This window comes from Bidens hawaiensis, unplaced genomic scaffold (assembly GCF_021521415.1).
Source record: "Bidens hawaiensis isolate Kalapana, Puna unplaced genomic scaffold, B.hawaiensis_p1.1 tig00003956_1, whole genome shotgun sequence".
Lineage (NCBI taxonomy): Eukaryota > Viridiplantae > Streptophyta > Magnoliopsida > Asterales > Asteraceae > Bidens > Bidens hawaiensis.
Window position 1 is genome coordinate 61,823 of NW_027491227.1, and position 18,100 is coordinate 79,922.

The window sequence follows — 18,100 nt, forward strand, 5'->3', positions numbered from 1 at the left end:
ACTCAATGGTACAACATTCACTTTACTAGTGAGAAGTAGGGGGTTCAAACCTCACTATCACCAATTTATATGGGAGATATGAGGGATGACTCTGGCTTGCCAGGGTTCGAGTCCTGATCTCACCTGGTTTTACCGGCTCCTCGCTGTCGTGCCATTAGGCGGGCGTGGGGGTCGGGTTTTATCCGGTGAATCCCTCAATAGGGTGGACCGCTAGGGGCTTCGTCCTTCCGGAATAGTGGCCGGCTTGGGCTACCTTTGGCAAATGAGGGCCGCGTACGAAATACCCAACGTTACTTAGTTGGCCGTTCAAATAAAAACTACTGAAACATAATTACCCCGTCTATCTTTGTTTTCCTTCTTCATTCTCTGTGAACACGTGATTTTGGTATTTTTGATGTTTCAATTCTTGTAGCCTCTGTATTTGCATGTATATAAATCTTATTCCATTAAACTTCAATAAAATGACAACAAAGATAGTCAGTGTGATACACAAATATGAATTTTATTTTTTTTCACCGTTTATACACGGATAGAATCCCACATTACAAATAGCCTAACACCGAAGGTTATCACCCGTTGCAACTCCGAGCTGGTTACAGTATTGAGTGTAGTACTGGACACGAGCACTTACAGTAGCTGGATTGCCACCATCACATTCCATTCCATTAATAGCTCGAATAGTAGCTCCAAACCCTTGACCGATGATCGAGTGGACGTTGTTCATCCAAAACCACAATGCGGTCCTAAAAGAGATCACAGGATCTGTGGCCACAGTTTCGGGATTGTTGAGCCCATCAAACCCGATGCTCCTTCCGGCTGGACCGTAGTTGTAATTCCATGACAATTGGATCGGACCTCTCCCAAAGTAACCCTTGCTAGGGTTACATGGATATTGAGTATTATTTTCGTCGCAGTAATCCCTTGAGGCACCGTTTATTTCATTAATATAGCAAAAATCTGTCACATGCAAAACAAATAGTTAATTCATAATAGAACACATAACACAATCTATTTATTATTTTTGTTAGCGACTTTAATGTTGTAAATGGTTAATTACCAAAAATTGTAACAAACTCTAGTAATAACATATTTTTTTGTATGTTATAGATCTTTCATTAGTTAGATGAAATAATTATATACAAACGTTTAAAGAGATCTCTACATCTGTTTATAAGTATACAAAGTTAAAAATGATTTCAAAAGTAGTAATATTGTTCAAATGTTAGCTATACACAATAACTTATGTAACATGTAACATAATAATTAATATAGAGGAATGAATGTTCTTACGTCCAGTTTCATGTGTAACATGAGCAAAGAAAGCTGCAATCTCCCTCCTTGAATCATCTTCGGAACCAACCCTACCAAACTGAGGATAGTTTCCGAGGGCTTCAAGGAAGGCGGCCCGCGAATAAAACCCTCTCCCTTCACAACTGGCTTCTGATTGATCCACAATCCCGTTAAAGAATGCGTCGGTCACGATGCTACTAACATCAGCATTATTCGTGGGAGGAGCCGCGAAACACGGCCCTTCTTGGCAGCCGACTCCACAATAAGCCTCGTCACTGCCACAAAAACCGAACCGGCTACAACACAAGTCCGGACTGCAACCGCAGTTTTGGGCGGCGGAGTTGAGGATTCCTGAGAAAAGTACTCCGGCGATGATGAGGATTTGGATTGTTTTCATGGTGGTTTGTTTGGTTTAGTTAGTTGGATTGTGGGTGTGCATTTATAGTGTTGTGAACACTAAAACGTGTGGATATGTATAAGCGGCGTATGTCGTATGGTTTGAAATATGTCGACGTTGACTTTGTCAAATGTCTTTCGTCTTTGAATATTAAAGTTTGAAAAAGGCGATGTTTTGTTATAGTTGACATTTAAAAAGTCAAGTTTAACGAACAATATTGACACGTGATATTCAACACTTTATACGCTAAAAGTTTATGCCAAAACTTATACAAGAAATTAGATGAACTGAAGTTGTAATAATTAACTGAATTTATATATTTTATTTTTTTACTATCATAAGTTATACGTATGCCGCTACTATTCCGGTCACATACTAACTTTTTTTTTAGGTTTAGTGCCTGTAGCATAACAAACCTAACCGATACCGCCCAAATTCATGTTGTTTTAATCTTTAGTTGTAAGTGTGTCGGTTTTTGGGCATATATATATTTAGTTTTTTTTGTATTGATGTCATAACTATAACGAACTTAACTAATACCGACACGCTTCCGCAGCGCGGAGGGTTTTATTACCTGGTTGCTCTTTAAAATCATTAACCTAACCTAGTTATGGCCGTATTGTCAAAACTTTGAGTATGAATTTAATGCACCCTTATGATTTAATTGTATAATGCCATTATATGCTATTAAACACACTCGGTGATTGAAATATTTTTGTTATTTAATGTTGGTTATAATAGACTAATATCACAAATATATTACAATAATTTTTGTTTTACTATTGGTAACGATTTTAAGCATTTTAGATGATTTATATATATTGGATTGTTGCATGAATAGATTTTGTAATAAATTTTTCAGTCGCTTTCAACTAACTATGTAGTCTATTTGTGAGACTTGTTTAGTCATTAGATGCTAATATTTTTGATGTCATTGTTTAGGTTATTTGATTTTAATTGTTTACTTTAGGTTTTGTAGTTATAAAAAAAGCTAAACTATAAAAGGAGCCTAAAGATAATATTTAAAATTTGTTAGATTGTTGCATGAATTGATTTTATAATAAACTTTTTAATCAGTCGCTTTCTATTAACTATTTAGTCTATTTGTGAGACTTGATTTGGCGAGACTTGTTTAGTCATCAGATACTAATTTTGATGACATTGTTTAGGTTATTCGATGTAATTGTTAACTTTAGGTTTTGTGGTTACATGAATTCACGAGAATATGTGGAGTGCGGATCATGTGTTTCCTTCATGCTACATAGCTTTCTTAGTTTGGCAAAACATTAGTTCGTGGTGTGACATCTCTTCCATCTTTGTCTTTTCAATTCATGACATTTTTCACATTCATAAACACGTTCCTGACAAAGGTATAAGACAAAGAATGTTCAGTCCATTACAATGGATGCGTGCTTGTGTATTTAGAAGGCTCTAAACAACTTAGGTAGCGTATGTTATGCAGTAATGACAGACGGAATGAAATGATTCATTACGTGGGAATGAAATAAGAGGTGTTTGGTTGCACAATAGACTGGAATCGTCCATTACAGATGGAATCTCATTCCATCAAAACCATTCCTTCTCACCCTCCTTTTTTTTCATTCCATTCCTCCTTCAACCTACTTTCTCAACAACACCATCATCTAACAACCACCGCCACCGCCACCATCATCTGACCACCACCACCACCACCGTCGCCGCCACCACCACCTGACCGCCACCGTCGCCATCACCACCTCCACCACCACCACCTTACCACCAAAGCTACCACCGCCACCATCGTCGCCATAACCACGGCAACCATTGTCACCGTCGCCACCAGACCATAACCGCCACCACCACTATCACTGCCTGGCCACCACCACCGTCATCACCACCCTACCACCGCCATCACTATTAATGCCACCACAACCACCACCCCCGTCGCCTGACCGCCACCGCCACCACCACCATTTTCATCTCTAGAGCTACCACCACCGTCACCATTTAAGTTTTTTTTTTTTTTGTGAAAATATATATATTTTGGGATAGGAATATTTTTATTATTTCTATTTCATTCCTAAAAAAATTTTCGGATATCAAATAACATAAAGTAATTATGCATTTCATTCTCATATGTTAACCAAACAAGACAAATGATTGGTGATACTCCATTTCATTCCTTTGTTCATTCCATTTCTTCTCACATTCCATTCCTCCTTCATTCCATTCCTTTCAACCAAACATACTTTAATCTTCTCTAATGTCAAGCCTATATCTCTTGGCGATATTAAAGTTTTAAGTTTTTGTATGAATGAAAGGAATAGGTTAAAAGGTTTGGATATATGTTGGAACATGCGGGAAATGTCTGTTTTGTACAAGTTTTTTTTTATGCTGCTGATTTTACTAGCTTCTTGTTAGCAGGACTTTTGGCTTTGTTTTTGTTAAATGGAAAGTTGTAGTTCTAACAAACTTAAAGGATAAACTACAAAAGGCCAAGAGATAAATAGAAAATAACCTGCAATTTAATAACTACCGGAGTTGGAGTTTGGATTATTTTCCTCGCTTTGCCTTCAAAATAGTTGAGTCGGTCATGTATGTGTGTATGTTTGATGTAAGTATGTATGTACGACAATAGAAGAAATGATTTGTGGCGTATTAAAGGTCAATCTCATCTAGTTACAATATTTTTACCTACTTCTTATTACGTAGGGTATTATTATTTGTCGATAATGAATAGTTTGACTGTTTTAGATGGTAATTGTTCTCGGGGCAATCATGAGAAGTTTTATACATGCATACATCGTTTCAGAATTTTTAAAATTCTATAGAGAAAATATAACTTATTATTTATATATTTCAATAAATGTAAATCAAGCGTTTACTTTTTAAGGTAGCATTGTATATGTCAAATATAGTCTAGCCCCCTATTTTGGTAATCATGCTGAAAGACTTTTCCTTCCTATCTACAAAAAGTTGAATAAATCAATAAACATAAAATTCCATCTAACACATTAGACTTTGTCATAATGGCCGCCACCCCCAATTAACTTAGATGGATCTGTCAACGCTGTCAACGTCTCTCATCATCACGTTCTCCTCGATCGTCTCCCTTTTACGACGGTTTAAGGAGCTCTACGGCAGTAGCGGATCTAGAAGTGACGGGTAGCTGATACATAAAATAAAAAATAAAAAACATTTTTTTACACTAAAAATGTATTTCATAAAGAAAGCTAAAAGGTAGTGCGGGCTACCCCTCAATCATATATTACAAATTATTACTTGTTTTGAAACCATCACTTTATATTTGTAGGAGCAAACACTATATATATACTACTAGGTCATCAGGGAACTCATCAGGTTATTAGTTTATGGTTATTTTCTGAAATAGATTACATATAGATTTATCCAATATGAGAAACATTGGTTTCGGTTCCAATATGCTTAGGTTTTTGGTTTAACATAACAATTTAGTTTTACTGTTTAACTATTTTTATTTATAACTCCGTATTTTTTTAGAACTTTAACCGAATTTCATTCCATGTTTCAAATTTTAGTTAAAACCAATCTTAATAGTTAATACCTTTTTGAGGCTTTAAATCTAAATTAAGTTAAATACAGCATTGTTGTATACATTGAAAACAATTATCTTTTTCATGATTTTAAAAGATTAATTCATGGGTGTTATTGTGTCATACTTGAGTTGAAACCCACATTAAGAGGACCACCAAAGAAAATAATTGAAAACAATATATCCTTGATTGCAAGGCACCCAATTATTGTCTATGTAAAAGAATTACTTTTTATTTGTTCAGGATAAGATTAATGATTTTAAAGATTAATTGTTGGGACTTATAGCATCATACTTAAGTTGAGAATCATTAATATATCAATTTAAATATAAAACTAGTTGTTGGGACACAGTTTTGCTATATAAAAGAGGGCTAGCGGTACAACTGGTTGCCCAAGTATCTTTGTACCGTAAGCACTATTTTTTTAATGAAATATATGTTTTATTGTGGCAATAAATATAAGGGGTATTGGTTTTTAATACTCTCAAGTTTCACCAATTGGTTAATAACACTCCCAACTTTCACTTTGTCACTCATCACTCCCAACTTTGACCCTATTTGTTTTTATCACTCCCTTGCTAACGAACGACTAACGTCGTTAGTGGAAATGATGACGTTGACGTTATTTAACTGAGTTACATGCTTATGTGTTACATGTGGGTCCACAAGGTCATCTCATCTCCTTCATCATATTAGCCCTAGCCATCTCTATCACCAACCACCAACCTCTACCTTCACCACCACCCATCCTTCACCACTCACCAAATTACATTCAACTTCTCCACCATTGATGAACCTGTTGGTTAAGCAACCAGCATATGGAGGTTTTAGGAATGCTCTTGCAGTCACCGACGGGGTAGAGGCTACGGCCGTACAATGGTGGCTGGCAACAACCCGTTTTTCCGATCTCAGAGGCGAAGGTATGTAAATCGGGTTAGATTAATGACGATAATGGTGGTTCTTATATGGATCTAAGATGTGGTATGTAAATCGGCTCAAATCTACCACGTCCGTGACTAAAGGAGTATTCCTAGAACCTCCATATGCTGGTTGCTTAACCACCAGGAGCATCAATGGCGGAGGAGTTGAATGTAATTTGGTGCGTGGTTGCGTGGTGGAGGTCGTTGGTGGAGGAGTTGGAGGACGAGTGGTGGTGGAGGTAGAGGTTGGTGGGTGGTGATGGAGGTGACTAGGGCTAATATGATGAAGAAGGAGATGAGATGGCCTTGTGGGACCCACATGTAACACATAAGCATGCCCACTCAGCCACATAAACGTCCACATCATCGTTTCCACTAATGACGTTAGTCATTCGTTAGCGAGGGAGTGATAAAAACAAATAGGGTTAAAGTTGGGAGTGATGGGTGACAAAATGAAATTTGAGAGTGTTATTAACCAATTGGCAAAACTTGGAAGTATTAAAAACCAATACCCCTAAATATAATAAAAAGTTAAAATAATAAACTACACTGTTGCGTACACGCTACACATGTTAACATAGATATATTACCGCCATCAAAAGTGCAATACAAATATAAAATACCGTCATTCAAAAAATAAGATATTTTAGTTTTAGTTTTTTAAAAATATAGTATTGATAGCCCTTTTGTCTAAACGTATGTATGTGCATACACGGTGGTAGGCACAAACATATAACTGATCAACCAAACTAAAAATGAATAAAAGAGTTAACTGAACAATCAACCGATGGTTCGGTTAAGACTAATCACATGTGCTTAAATCTCGCATGTGTGGTCGACTTTTAGCTGCACATAATCAAGTACATACCGTAACTTAACACAGGTGCAATACAATAACATATTATGCTAATATAAAGCAGACATGTATGCTGCTATCTGCACACAAAATTTAAGAAACAAAACTTTAATAATAATAATAATAATATCGCCGTGCTTGCGGTGCGCGGATATAATGTATATATGTATGAAACCTCGAGTGGGCAAAAGTGAAATTGCAATAATTTTGACGTTATTTTACTAATCTCATTAAAATAACGTTAAAAGTGGCGGAAGGTTAATCGGGCATCATGTGGTGGCGTTGATAGCCGAAAAACAGGGTATATGCACCAATCGGCGGTGTCCCAATGGTTAAGTATTATGTGCCTTATGTCCAAGACTTAATGCAAAACTACTATCGAGCCATGGGTCTTACCAGAAACAACCTCTCTATTCCTAAAGAGTAGAGATAAATTTGTCTACATCTTAACCTCCTCAGATTCTACCATAGTTTTGCTATTGATGTGATATACTGAGTACGATAAAAATAATAATAATAATAATAATAATAATAATAATAATAATAATAATAATAATAAGAATGTCATTAATAGAAAACAGACCATTCTAATTTCCAAGTGTCTCGGGCGATGGTAGTATCCTAACAATTTAATCACAAGTGGATCTCATAATCTCTCGTTTCTTGGTTTAACAAATTTATGCACAATTAGATCTTGTAATTTCTTGTTTCTTGGTTTAACAGTCAATTGTTAATTTACGCACAATTAGATCTTGTAATTTCTTGTTTCTTGGTTTAACAGTCAACTGTTAATTTACGCACTATTGGATCTTGCAATCTCTCGTTTCTTGGTTTAACAGTAATTTCAAGCACAATTGGATCTTGTAATCTCTTGTTTCTTAGATTTACCTTTTAAATACAATGTTGAAGTACTATGTAAAGGTTGTGTTTAATATAAAAGGAAAGATGTGTGGCCCACAATATATACAATATCTTGGATGCTTGTGTGAGGAATAAATAACAAATTTAAATTTATATCATAAATATAAAAGTGAAAAAATATATTAAATAATGGTACCAAGCAATAGAAGTAAATGCTAAATACTACTTCCTTCTCATCATAAGAGCAATGGAAATAGGTGGGGTGAAATAAGCTAGTGAAACTTTTTTTCTCTGTTACATCTGCGCCACATCAGCTTTCATATACTCATTTCACATCCACATTTTTTACTGGAAATACCCTGTGTGAAATAGAGTATGTAAACCTCAATTATTTTATTATTATTTTTTTAATCTTTTGTTTTTTATATTAACTAATAAAAATTAATTGATTAATAAAAATTACAATACATTCAAAAGACTAATAAACATAAATAAAACATTACAAGAAAACTTACAATAATTTTAAAATAAAAGCATCAATAAAAGTTACATAAATAAACTACCGATTGCTTGAACGAACGTGAATATATTCGATCAAGTCCGCCGTTAATGCGTCATGAATCTCTCGGCTTCGAATTTCTTGACGGTTTCTTCGTTTTTTGTCTTCGTTGATTTCTTCGTACATAGGCGCATCCTCATTTGGGTTATGTTGACAAATCGCTAACCCGTTGTCCTCTAAAATCATATTATGAAGAATAACACAAGCGTACATGATATTCCTCATTTTCACTTGATAAAAACACTTGGATGGACGATCCACAATGTGCCACTTAGACTTCAACACCCCGAATGCTCGTTCAATATCCTTTCTTGCCGCGTCATGAGCATTTTTGTACGTTTGTCGTTTAACGCCGATGGGTTGCGAAAGCGACTTGACAATTGTCAAGTAATCCGGATATATTCCATCGGCAAGGTAATACCCACGCTTGTAAAGCGTCCCTCTAAGCTCAAAAGAGGAGTCCGGGCCCGTCTCGTTGATCCAATCGTCAAATACGAGAGATTAATCAAGTACATTTATGTCGTTGTTTGAGCCGGCAACACCAAAAAATGCATGTCAAAACCATAAGTCTTGGGACGCCACCGCTTCTAGAATAATACTAGGATATGGATGATCACCTCGTGCAAACTGACCATGCCACGCAGTAGGACAATTTTTCCAATCCCAATGCGTGCAGTCGATGTTACCAAGCATGCCGACAAAACCGTGTTTTTCGGCATGCTTCGCCTGTAACTGTTCAACCTCACTAGCCATAGGCTTACGTAAATATCTACTACGATACAACAAAACAATAGCTTTAGAGAATTTGTAGACACATGACCTGATGTGTCGACCCGACATCTTCAAATATTCGCCGAACATATCGCTAGCGGTTCCATACGCCATATAACGAATCGCGGCGGTACACTTTTGCAAGGTGGAGAAACCGACTCGACCTCTAGCATCAACCCGTTGGGTAAACCAAGGAACTTCTCGTTCGATGTCGTGTAGTATTCTTAAAAACAACTCACGACTCATTCGAAAACGGGTTTTAAACTCTAAGGCCGTGTAAACACACGGGGTGTTAAAATAGTCGTTTCGTAGTGCTTCGTGCGCAGCCGCTCTGTCACGGTTTAAATGTTCACGTCGGGTTTCGTGTCGTATTGACGAACCCGAATCTTCTTGTTGTTGCCACCACTCATTACACCCCGTTGCGAAAACACGAAACATAGAAGCGTTTTTTTCTTCGCTCGAAGACGAAGAGGAATAAGATGGTGATGACATTTTTAAAAAAATAATAGGGAATTTTTATTGATTATAGAGAGGAAAAGAGTAGTTTTGTATGTTTGTTTCTATAAAATGAGAAGACATTTATAGATAAAAAAAGGAAATGGATAAAGTTTTTTTTTCTTATTTAATAGCCAATGGCTATTTTTTAAAAATATTACCGTTGAATGGGGCCCACATGCATCTCTTCACCAACATCAACATCAACTTTGGCCGTGAAAGAAGTGGCGGAGAGGGGTTGGCGCCCCCTTCAAGGAGGAAGGAGGGGGGGGGGTGTTTCGCGCTCTCACGGCGCCAAATGGTGTTTCACGGGTGCACCGTGAGACCCATTTCCACTGCTCTAAGTGTCATGGTTTGAAAAACACAAAGTTTAAGATGGATTGCATGATTATTATTTTTTTCTTACTAAATGACAATAATGCCCTTGGAAAGTGGGTCCATCATTATTGTTTATTAATGTTACTTGTGTGTTTAAGGGTAAATTTAGAAATTGGTTAATAAATTTTAAAAGTGGACATTTGTAATGGGATAAACAAAAAAGGAAATATAGACACTTGTAATGGGACGGAGATAGTATATAATTTCTTTTTGTTGGGCTATTTTGTCTTGCAATAAAGGGGCTAAAATTACAAAAGAAAGAAAACATTTATCGATTATAAATATCAAATACTACTAACAAATAATATATAAAACTAAAACTATATAACAAATAGAGAAAACTAAATTGAAAAGCACTGAATGCAAAAAGGATTTCCAAATCAATCACAATATTAAATTATTTCTAGTCCCCTCAAAAAAATTTCACTATCTTATATGGTTTTTACTACCAAGGAAAATTAAATTACAACATATAGAGTTTTTTTGTTTGACTTAATATAAATGACCACAAAAATAAAAAAAATATTGAACTTGGAAGAATCTCAACTAATTAGGATCTAACGCTCATTTGTTTCATGGTTGTAACCGGAAGCCTTACCGGATCTTCCAAGTATGAATGGCTCGGGTGCATTACTATTAGCGTTGATGTCAAGACCTTGAAAACCCCGTGATGCAAAAAATTCCACACCCGATTTTGCACTTCCCTTTTTGACCATGGTTTTACTATCTTTACCATGCTCTTGCAGTGCGGTCTGTGTCATTCTCACTAAAGCAAGCGGTCCGTCTTCATCTTCGTCTTCTTTGTTATCTGTTCAAGCCAAAAGTCACATTTGTTTTCGTGTTTGGAAAAAAAAAACAAAAAGATGCAAATAGAAAAATGAGTGGTTGGGCTGCATAACGGGTCAAAAGGGGAATGTTTCCGATGAACTGGGTTGACCAAGAAACAAGTTATTGTTAATTTATTACAATGATTCATTAGCTTACAGTGATTCATTAGATTACAATGGTTCATTAGCTTACAGTGATTCATTATATTACAATGAGTCATTAGCTTACAATGACTCATTAGATTACAATGGTTCATTAGCATACAATGACTCATTAGATTACAATGACTCATTAGATTACAATGATTCATTAGCATATAAAGATTCATTAGATTACAATGAATCATTAGATTATAGTGATTCATTATCTTACAAGGATTCATTAGATTACAATGGTTCATTAGCTTACAATGATTCATTAGATTACAACGATTCATTAGCTTACAACGAATCATTAGCTTACAATGATTCATTAGATTACAATGATTCATTAGCTTACAATGACTCATTAGATTGCAATTCTTCATTAGCTTACAATGATTCATTAACTTACAATGATTCATTAGATTACACTGATTCATTAGCTTACAATGGTTCATTAGCTTACAATGATCCATTAGCTTACAATGGTTCATTAGATTATAATGATTCATTAGCTTACAATAATTCATTAGATTATAACAACTTATTAGATTACAATGCTTCATTAGCTTACAATGATTCATTAGATTACAATGGTTCATTAGCTTACAATGATCCATTAGCTTATAATTATTCTTTAGCTTACAGTGATTCATTTGATTTCGACGAATCATTAGATTACAATGATTCACTAGCTTACAATCATTCATTAGATTACAATGGTTCATTAGCTTACAATGATTCATTAGATTACAATGAGTCATTAGATTACAATGACTCATTAGATTATAATGATTCATTAGCTTACAATGACTCATTAGATTACAATTCTTCATCAGCTTACAATGAGTCATTAGATTATGATGACTTATTAGTTTACAATGATTCACTAGATTACAATGGTTCATTAGCTTACAATGATCCATTAGATTACAATGATTCATTAGCTTGTAATGACTCATTAGATTACAGTGCTTCTTTAGCTTACAATGATTCATTAGATTACTATGGTTCATTAGCTTACAATGTTTCATTAGATTACAATGATTCATTAGCTTACAATGACTCATTAGATTACAATGATTCATTAGCTTACAACTATCCATTAACTTACAATGATTCATTAGATTACAATGATTTATTAGATTACAATGATCATTAGCTTACAATGTGGTCATTAGATTACAATATGATCATTAGCTTACAATGTGATCATTAGCTTACAATGTGATCATTAGAATACAAATGCATTGGGGTTAAGGTAAAATATTCTAAGTAAAATGTAATCTAAAACAAGATCATTAGATTAGACTAGACTTAGCCATTTTAGCTTAGATATGAGCAATATTAATAGGACAAGTATTGATACGTGTAATTATTATACAGCCAGCAGAGCTCAATTAAAGAAAGAGATAACGATAAACGGAGAGTGAAACAGGATCCAGGTGAGTTTCTAGCCCCATTCCTTGTTATGTTTTCGGGGCTGTGTGCATACTCAATGTGGTTAGTTAATACCCTTACCTTAAGTTGTAAGTGTATGCCTTGTATGATTATGCATAAATAAATGCTTGACGGTGTGTGAACAACCATCGACTATTGCACGTACCCCCAAGTGTAGTTAAAGATATGATTGTTATATATGTATGTATGTATGTATAAAAGTTATGATTATGAATGTATAGACAGGTATGGTATGGTTGTATAGAAGAAAGGGAACCGGGCCCTAACAATACTCGAGGCAGAAAGGGAACCGGGCCCTAATAATACTCGAGGAAGAGAGGGAACCAGGCCCTAATAATACTTGAGGCAGAAAGGGAACCGGGCCCTAATAATACTCGAGGCAGTAGGGCGTAATGCTCTTTAAAACGTTGAAATATGTAAAGTAGGGTCTAATGTAAAAGTATGAATGAAAAGGAGTAAAAAGAAAGAAAGTATTTGGTAATGTAAGTATGAAAGAAAGGTAAGCAGGTTATGTATTATGTATCTATGGATGCGTAAGTGTAAACATGAATGTATTCTATGTTACTTGATTAATTAGAACTCACTCAGCGTAGCTGACTTTTAGTATGCACGCATGTGAGTAGGATGAGACAACTGGCTTGAGCGGCGACACATGGCAGAAGAATAAGAGTCTAGCATCTGAAGACTCAAGATGTTTTATGTTTAAATGTTTTGATTTGAAAGACAAGATGTTTATTTAACACGAATTATAAAATTTATATGTAATGTTTTATGAAAGTTTTAATATTCCGCGAATGTTTTAATTAACTCTGATATTTAGAACTGTGTTTATTAGTAAATTCAACTTCCAAAGTAGGGCACCGGTAACGGGGCCTTACAGATCGTTTGATTACCAGTGTCGTGTGTTAGCGATTATTGAAGCCTAAGGTTTTCCTAGTTAGTCATTCTGATTTGATCTTTGCCAATTAATCTGCTAAGTGAACATGTGATTACTGTATATTTTCTTACTTGAAACCCGGGGGTGATTTGTCTTTATTAATTGTTTAAAATGTGTTTAATTACTTGCTTAATATTAGAGCCAAAACTTGTTTGCTTGTGTGATCAGCACAATTAGTTTGTTGTGGTCAAAATTTCATAATTTAAATGGCTATTTGATGTGGTAGAAAAATAGGTTTTGTAGAGTCAAAATCTACCTTGCAAAATTTAGAATGATTAAACATTATTGATGATAACATTTATGATCAATGGTGCACTATTTGACTTCTTAGATGTTTTGTAAATGTTTTGGCATTTAGAGACTAGTTGTCTACAAGATTGGTCTGATTTGGGATACTTGGTAGAGGTGAACACTCGTTTGTTCTATGACTAGCACAAGTAATATGACTTCGTATACATGTCGTGCATAATCCTTTAACTAATTAATTAAAATGACATATACATCTTTTAAAGTAATATATTTGGTAACAAGTCACCAACGGGTAGAGGTGCACAAATAACCCGAACCCGGAATCGGGCCCGAAAAAAAACTCGAAACCGATTTTTTTAAAACCTGGGTTTTAAATACCCGAACCTGAACCCGACCCTACCTGTAGGGTACGGATAGGGTATGACTTTCAATGTTGAAACCCGAACCCGTACCCGATAATATCCGAAACTCGGTTTAAGCTATACCCGAAACCCAATTCTAGTTATACCCGAAACCCGGGTTTTTTGCATACCCGGATATTAGTGTTTGTGCACATGTTTTTGTGTGGCTGCCCACAGATCTATAGTCGTTCTTCAACGGATATTTTTTGAAGCACATATATGATATAAATACTTGTTTAGAGAACAACTGAAAACACATACAATATATGTTTTTTGTATCATTGTTTAGTTGTTTATATATGTTTGAATGAACTTTGAAGTATGTATGCATGCAAAAAATGGACTTATGATAAAAAAAAATGTAGCAGGCCCGTTGACAGAAGAAAGTTGTAGAAAATGGGTATTTTTTTTAATACCCGGAAAATAGGGTATTCAAATACCCGGGTATTGAAGACCCAGTTCAATACCCGACCCGAACCCGGTACAGAGGGTATGATTTTTCAAGCCAACACCAGACCCGATTATTGCTAATACCTGATTTTTCAATACCGAATCATACATGAACCCGATTCCATACCCGAACCCGGTTTTTTCTAATACCCGATTTGTGCACCTCTACCAACGTGTCATCGGGTCAACTTGGTCAAAGTCAACAAAAGTCTAACCTTGGTCAAACATTATTAAACAATGGTGTTGTTTGGATATTAGGGGTTCTATGAACCACTACACATTACTCACATACTTGTAATACTTTAGGGTACTTGCACGAGATTTTCGCTTTAGCAGTTGACTTTCTTTTAGAACGCTTTCGAGGTGCGTTTCATGGTCCCTCTATTTTACTTACTCCTTTTGGGGGATAAAGCATGCTCAAAACTTTTTGGATCTTGTGGATTGTTATTATCGCATGTACACATAATGAGCATCTAATCTGAAAGTCCTCACACACATTAAACCGTTAAACTCGACTGTATGTATTAAGTAGTACTATTGGGTTTGAGAAACTTGTTTTTAGATACAAACATGTGAACTCACCAACCTTTGGGTTGACCCTTTTAGCATGTCTTTCGCAGGTCACTAACTCTTGGTGCATGGATAGGAGGTCTCATGCATGTCTCGCATAAACATTAAATATAACATATTTGCTTTTCAAGTATTTTAACTTTTGGATGCGCTTGTTTTGCGCTTGAGCACTTTCTTTTGGTTTAGGGAACTTATTCCCACATGTCATGCTTCCGCAACTTAAATGGCTAACTCTGAAAAATGTTTTCCCATTTTGGGCAATTTATGGTTAATAAATAAACTTAGATGTTGTTTGGTGTAACTAATGACTAAGATCTTGGCTTGTCACACGCCTCGCGGTAAAAGCTTGCAGGTGGAAATTGAAGGTGTGACATTAAGTTCGATTGATTATATGAAAAGAGTCGAGGGTTGTCAACCCAAAATCTCGTGTTCGTTTGTTTGATATGATTGTTTGATCTGTATGGGTCAACATGTAAATAGATGGTGACCATTAGAAGAAGAAAAAAGAGTTACCTGTCATTTCCCTCTATGTGGTTTGCCACTTTTGTCATTTTCGTCCTTTTTTTTGTTGTTTCCTTCCTAATGGTTTACAAAATCTTGCTATTTTGGGAAAATGGTCGATTTTGAAACCCTATGGACGGAAACGGCAAAAACAAATAAAATTGGATGGAATCAGCAAAAATGACCAAACAGCGGGGAGGCAAATGACTATTTATTCAAGAGAAAAGATTAACATAGAAGAGAAAATCATATACGAAAGAGGGGAGATAAAAATGAGGAGAAGAAGAGTAAAGCAGAATCAATGGACACATCCGTAGGCTGTCTAATATTCTAGAAACTTAAAACCTCATGCACGTCAGTTTCAAAGACGGTGCAGGTTAGCGAGTTCGAGACTGAGGGTTATGAACACATGTAAAGGAATTAAAGGGTAAAATTTTCATTCATCATCATTTTAAAACTTAATGGATGAGAGGTTTGTTGACCGATTCATATATGACTTTATGGTAAACCTAACACACTTAATAAAATCATTAATTAACAAAATCATTAATTAACACTCAACAGCCCCTAAATTAAAAACTTAAAAAGAAGTATCACCTTGGTCAAATATAGAAACAAATCATTATAAAACTTTTAAAGTAAGAAATTACATATGATTTTCATTTATTTCTATAAACAATGGTGTTGTCATACATAACAGATAACACATAGAGGTACACATACAGATCTTAGTGATCCACATGTTACACGTAAAATATAAAAATATAGTTGATTTAATTATAAGAACATGACGACGGAATCACATATTTGATGTAGCCTAACAATAAAGGTTATCGCCCGGTGTAACTCCAAATTGGCTGCAATATTGAGTGTAGTACTGGACACGAGCACTTACTTTGTCCGGACTGCCACCATTACACTCTATTCCATTGATAGCTCGAATGGTAGCTCCAAACCCTTGACCAGAAAGTATGACCGAGTGGACATTGTTCATCCAAAACCATAAGGCGGTCTGAAAAGAGATGCCAGAATTCGAACCCACAATTTCAGGATTGTTGAGCCCATCAAACCCAATACTGTTACCGGCTGCCCCATAGTTGTAGTTCCATGTCAGTTGGAGTGGACCTCTCCCATAGTAACGTTTGTTAGGGTTGCATGGATATTGAGTATATGTATTGTCATAGTAATTATATATAGCACCATTTATTTCATTGATGTAACAAAAATCTGTTCACATATAAAAACAAAAGTTAACAGATGAATTATAGATCACCTCCTTATTTTCAATTAACGGGTTGTGTATCACTTATAATTAACTCTCTTCTATCCAATTTACGTTTGGCAATTTTATTAAACCAAACTATCACTTATTGGGTGATGATAATAATTAATAAGGGCCGGCCCCCCGAGGATTTAAATACTTTGGCCGAGCCGAAAGCCCAATATAAATAAGAGGCATATGCTCTAACGAGTTACAAAATATAGAAGCTAATTATTTTTAAGTGACGATTAACATTATAACAATAAACATAACAAAATTGTAGCATTAAAATTAAGGAGCGAGCTTCGAATCGGTCATATATTTGTTTTTGTTTATTTGATTATTATTTTTTTAGTTTAGACCAAATATATTAAATGGATTATGAATAAAAAAAGTTGTTGGCCAATATACTTAGGATGATTAAAATTCATTCATTCATACATATCGTATATAAAAATTTATATATATATATATATATATATATAGGGTTGGTAACATTTTTCACAACTCAAAAATAGTTAAGAACTATTATGAACTCATACCAACCAAACATTTTTTGAAATTTTTATATATATTAACATTATTTGACACTAGTTTTATAATATTTAAAAAAAATTGATTACATATATAAATCACAAGTTTATACATGTGTAAAATTATATAATAACAAATTTACGTATGTGTAAAAAAAACATAGATATGTGTAAAAACTAATTTTCATAATTGTAACCGTTAACATTGATCTAAAAAGTGATAAAACTACACTCAATTAACATCAACATACAAAATTTTATTAAAATTACGTTATTTTTAAAAGTTCCTTCAAGTTCCTAATGGACGATTGTGGTTAGCAACAAAAGTTAAAGCATTCACATTTATTGGATGTTCCTTCAAGTTCTTACGTTTGTTGCTAACCGCAATCGTCCTTTAACGCCAAAGGAATATGTATTTTCTAATTGTGTGAATTATAGAATGTAATTATATTACAAGATAGTTTATTTATAATGTATTGTAATAAAAACATAGATAATGTAGTTACTTACAAAATTACACTACTCATCAGGGTGGCCCTTTCTTTGGGCCAAACCGGGCCGCGACCCATCATCGTTTTCGTTTAGTAGTGTACTTTACCGAAAATATCCCAAAAAAATTATATTTATTAAGTTCCCATCCACATTATTTGAGTTCGAGTCAACCACGAAAGGGTTAAAAATAAAGCCCAGT

The 18,100-nt window shown here is 34.9% G+C and overlaps 2 protein-coding genes across 2 annotated transcripts; both read right to left on the reverse strand.

The window, feature by feature from the left end:
- Positions 1–428: 428 nt before the first annotated feature.
- On the reverse strand, positions 429–1,762 carry LOC143624688 (endochitinase EP3-like). The gene is made up of 2 exons (XM_077095253.1): positions 1,291–1,762; positions 429–957 (listed from the first exon to the last, which is right to left on the reverse strand). The coding sequence occupies exons 1-2, from the start codon at positions 1,685–1,687 to the stop codon at positions 554–556; spliced, it is 801 nt and encodes a 266-aa protein (XP_076951368.1). The 5' UTR covers positions 1,688–1,762; the 3' UTR covers positions 429–553.
- Positions 1,763–8,434: 6,672 nt separating this feature from the next.
- LOC143624702 (uncharacterized) lies at positions 8,435–9,697 on the reverse strand. The gene is made up of 2 exons (XM_077095268.1): positions 9,017–9,697; positions 8,435–8,905 (listed from the first exon to the last, which is right to left on the reverse strand). The coding sequence occupies exons 1-2, from the start codon at positions 9,695–9,697 to the stop codon at positions 8,435–8,437; spliced, it is 1,152 nt and encodes a 383-aa protein (XP_076951383.1).
- Between the last annotated feature and the right edge of the window lie 8,403 nt (positions 9,698–18,100).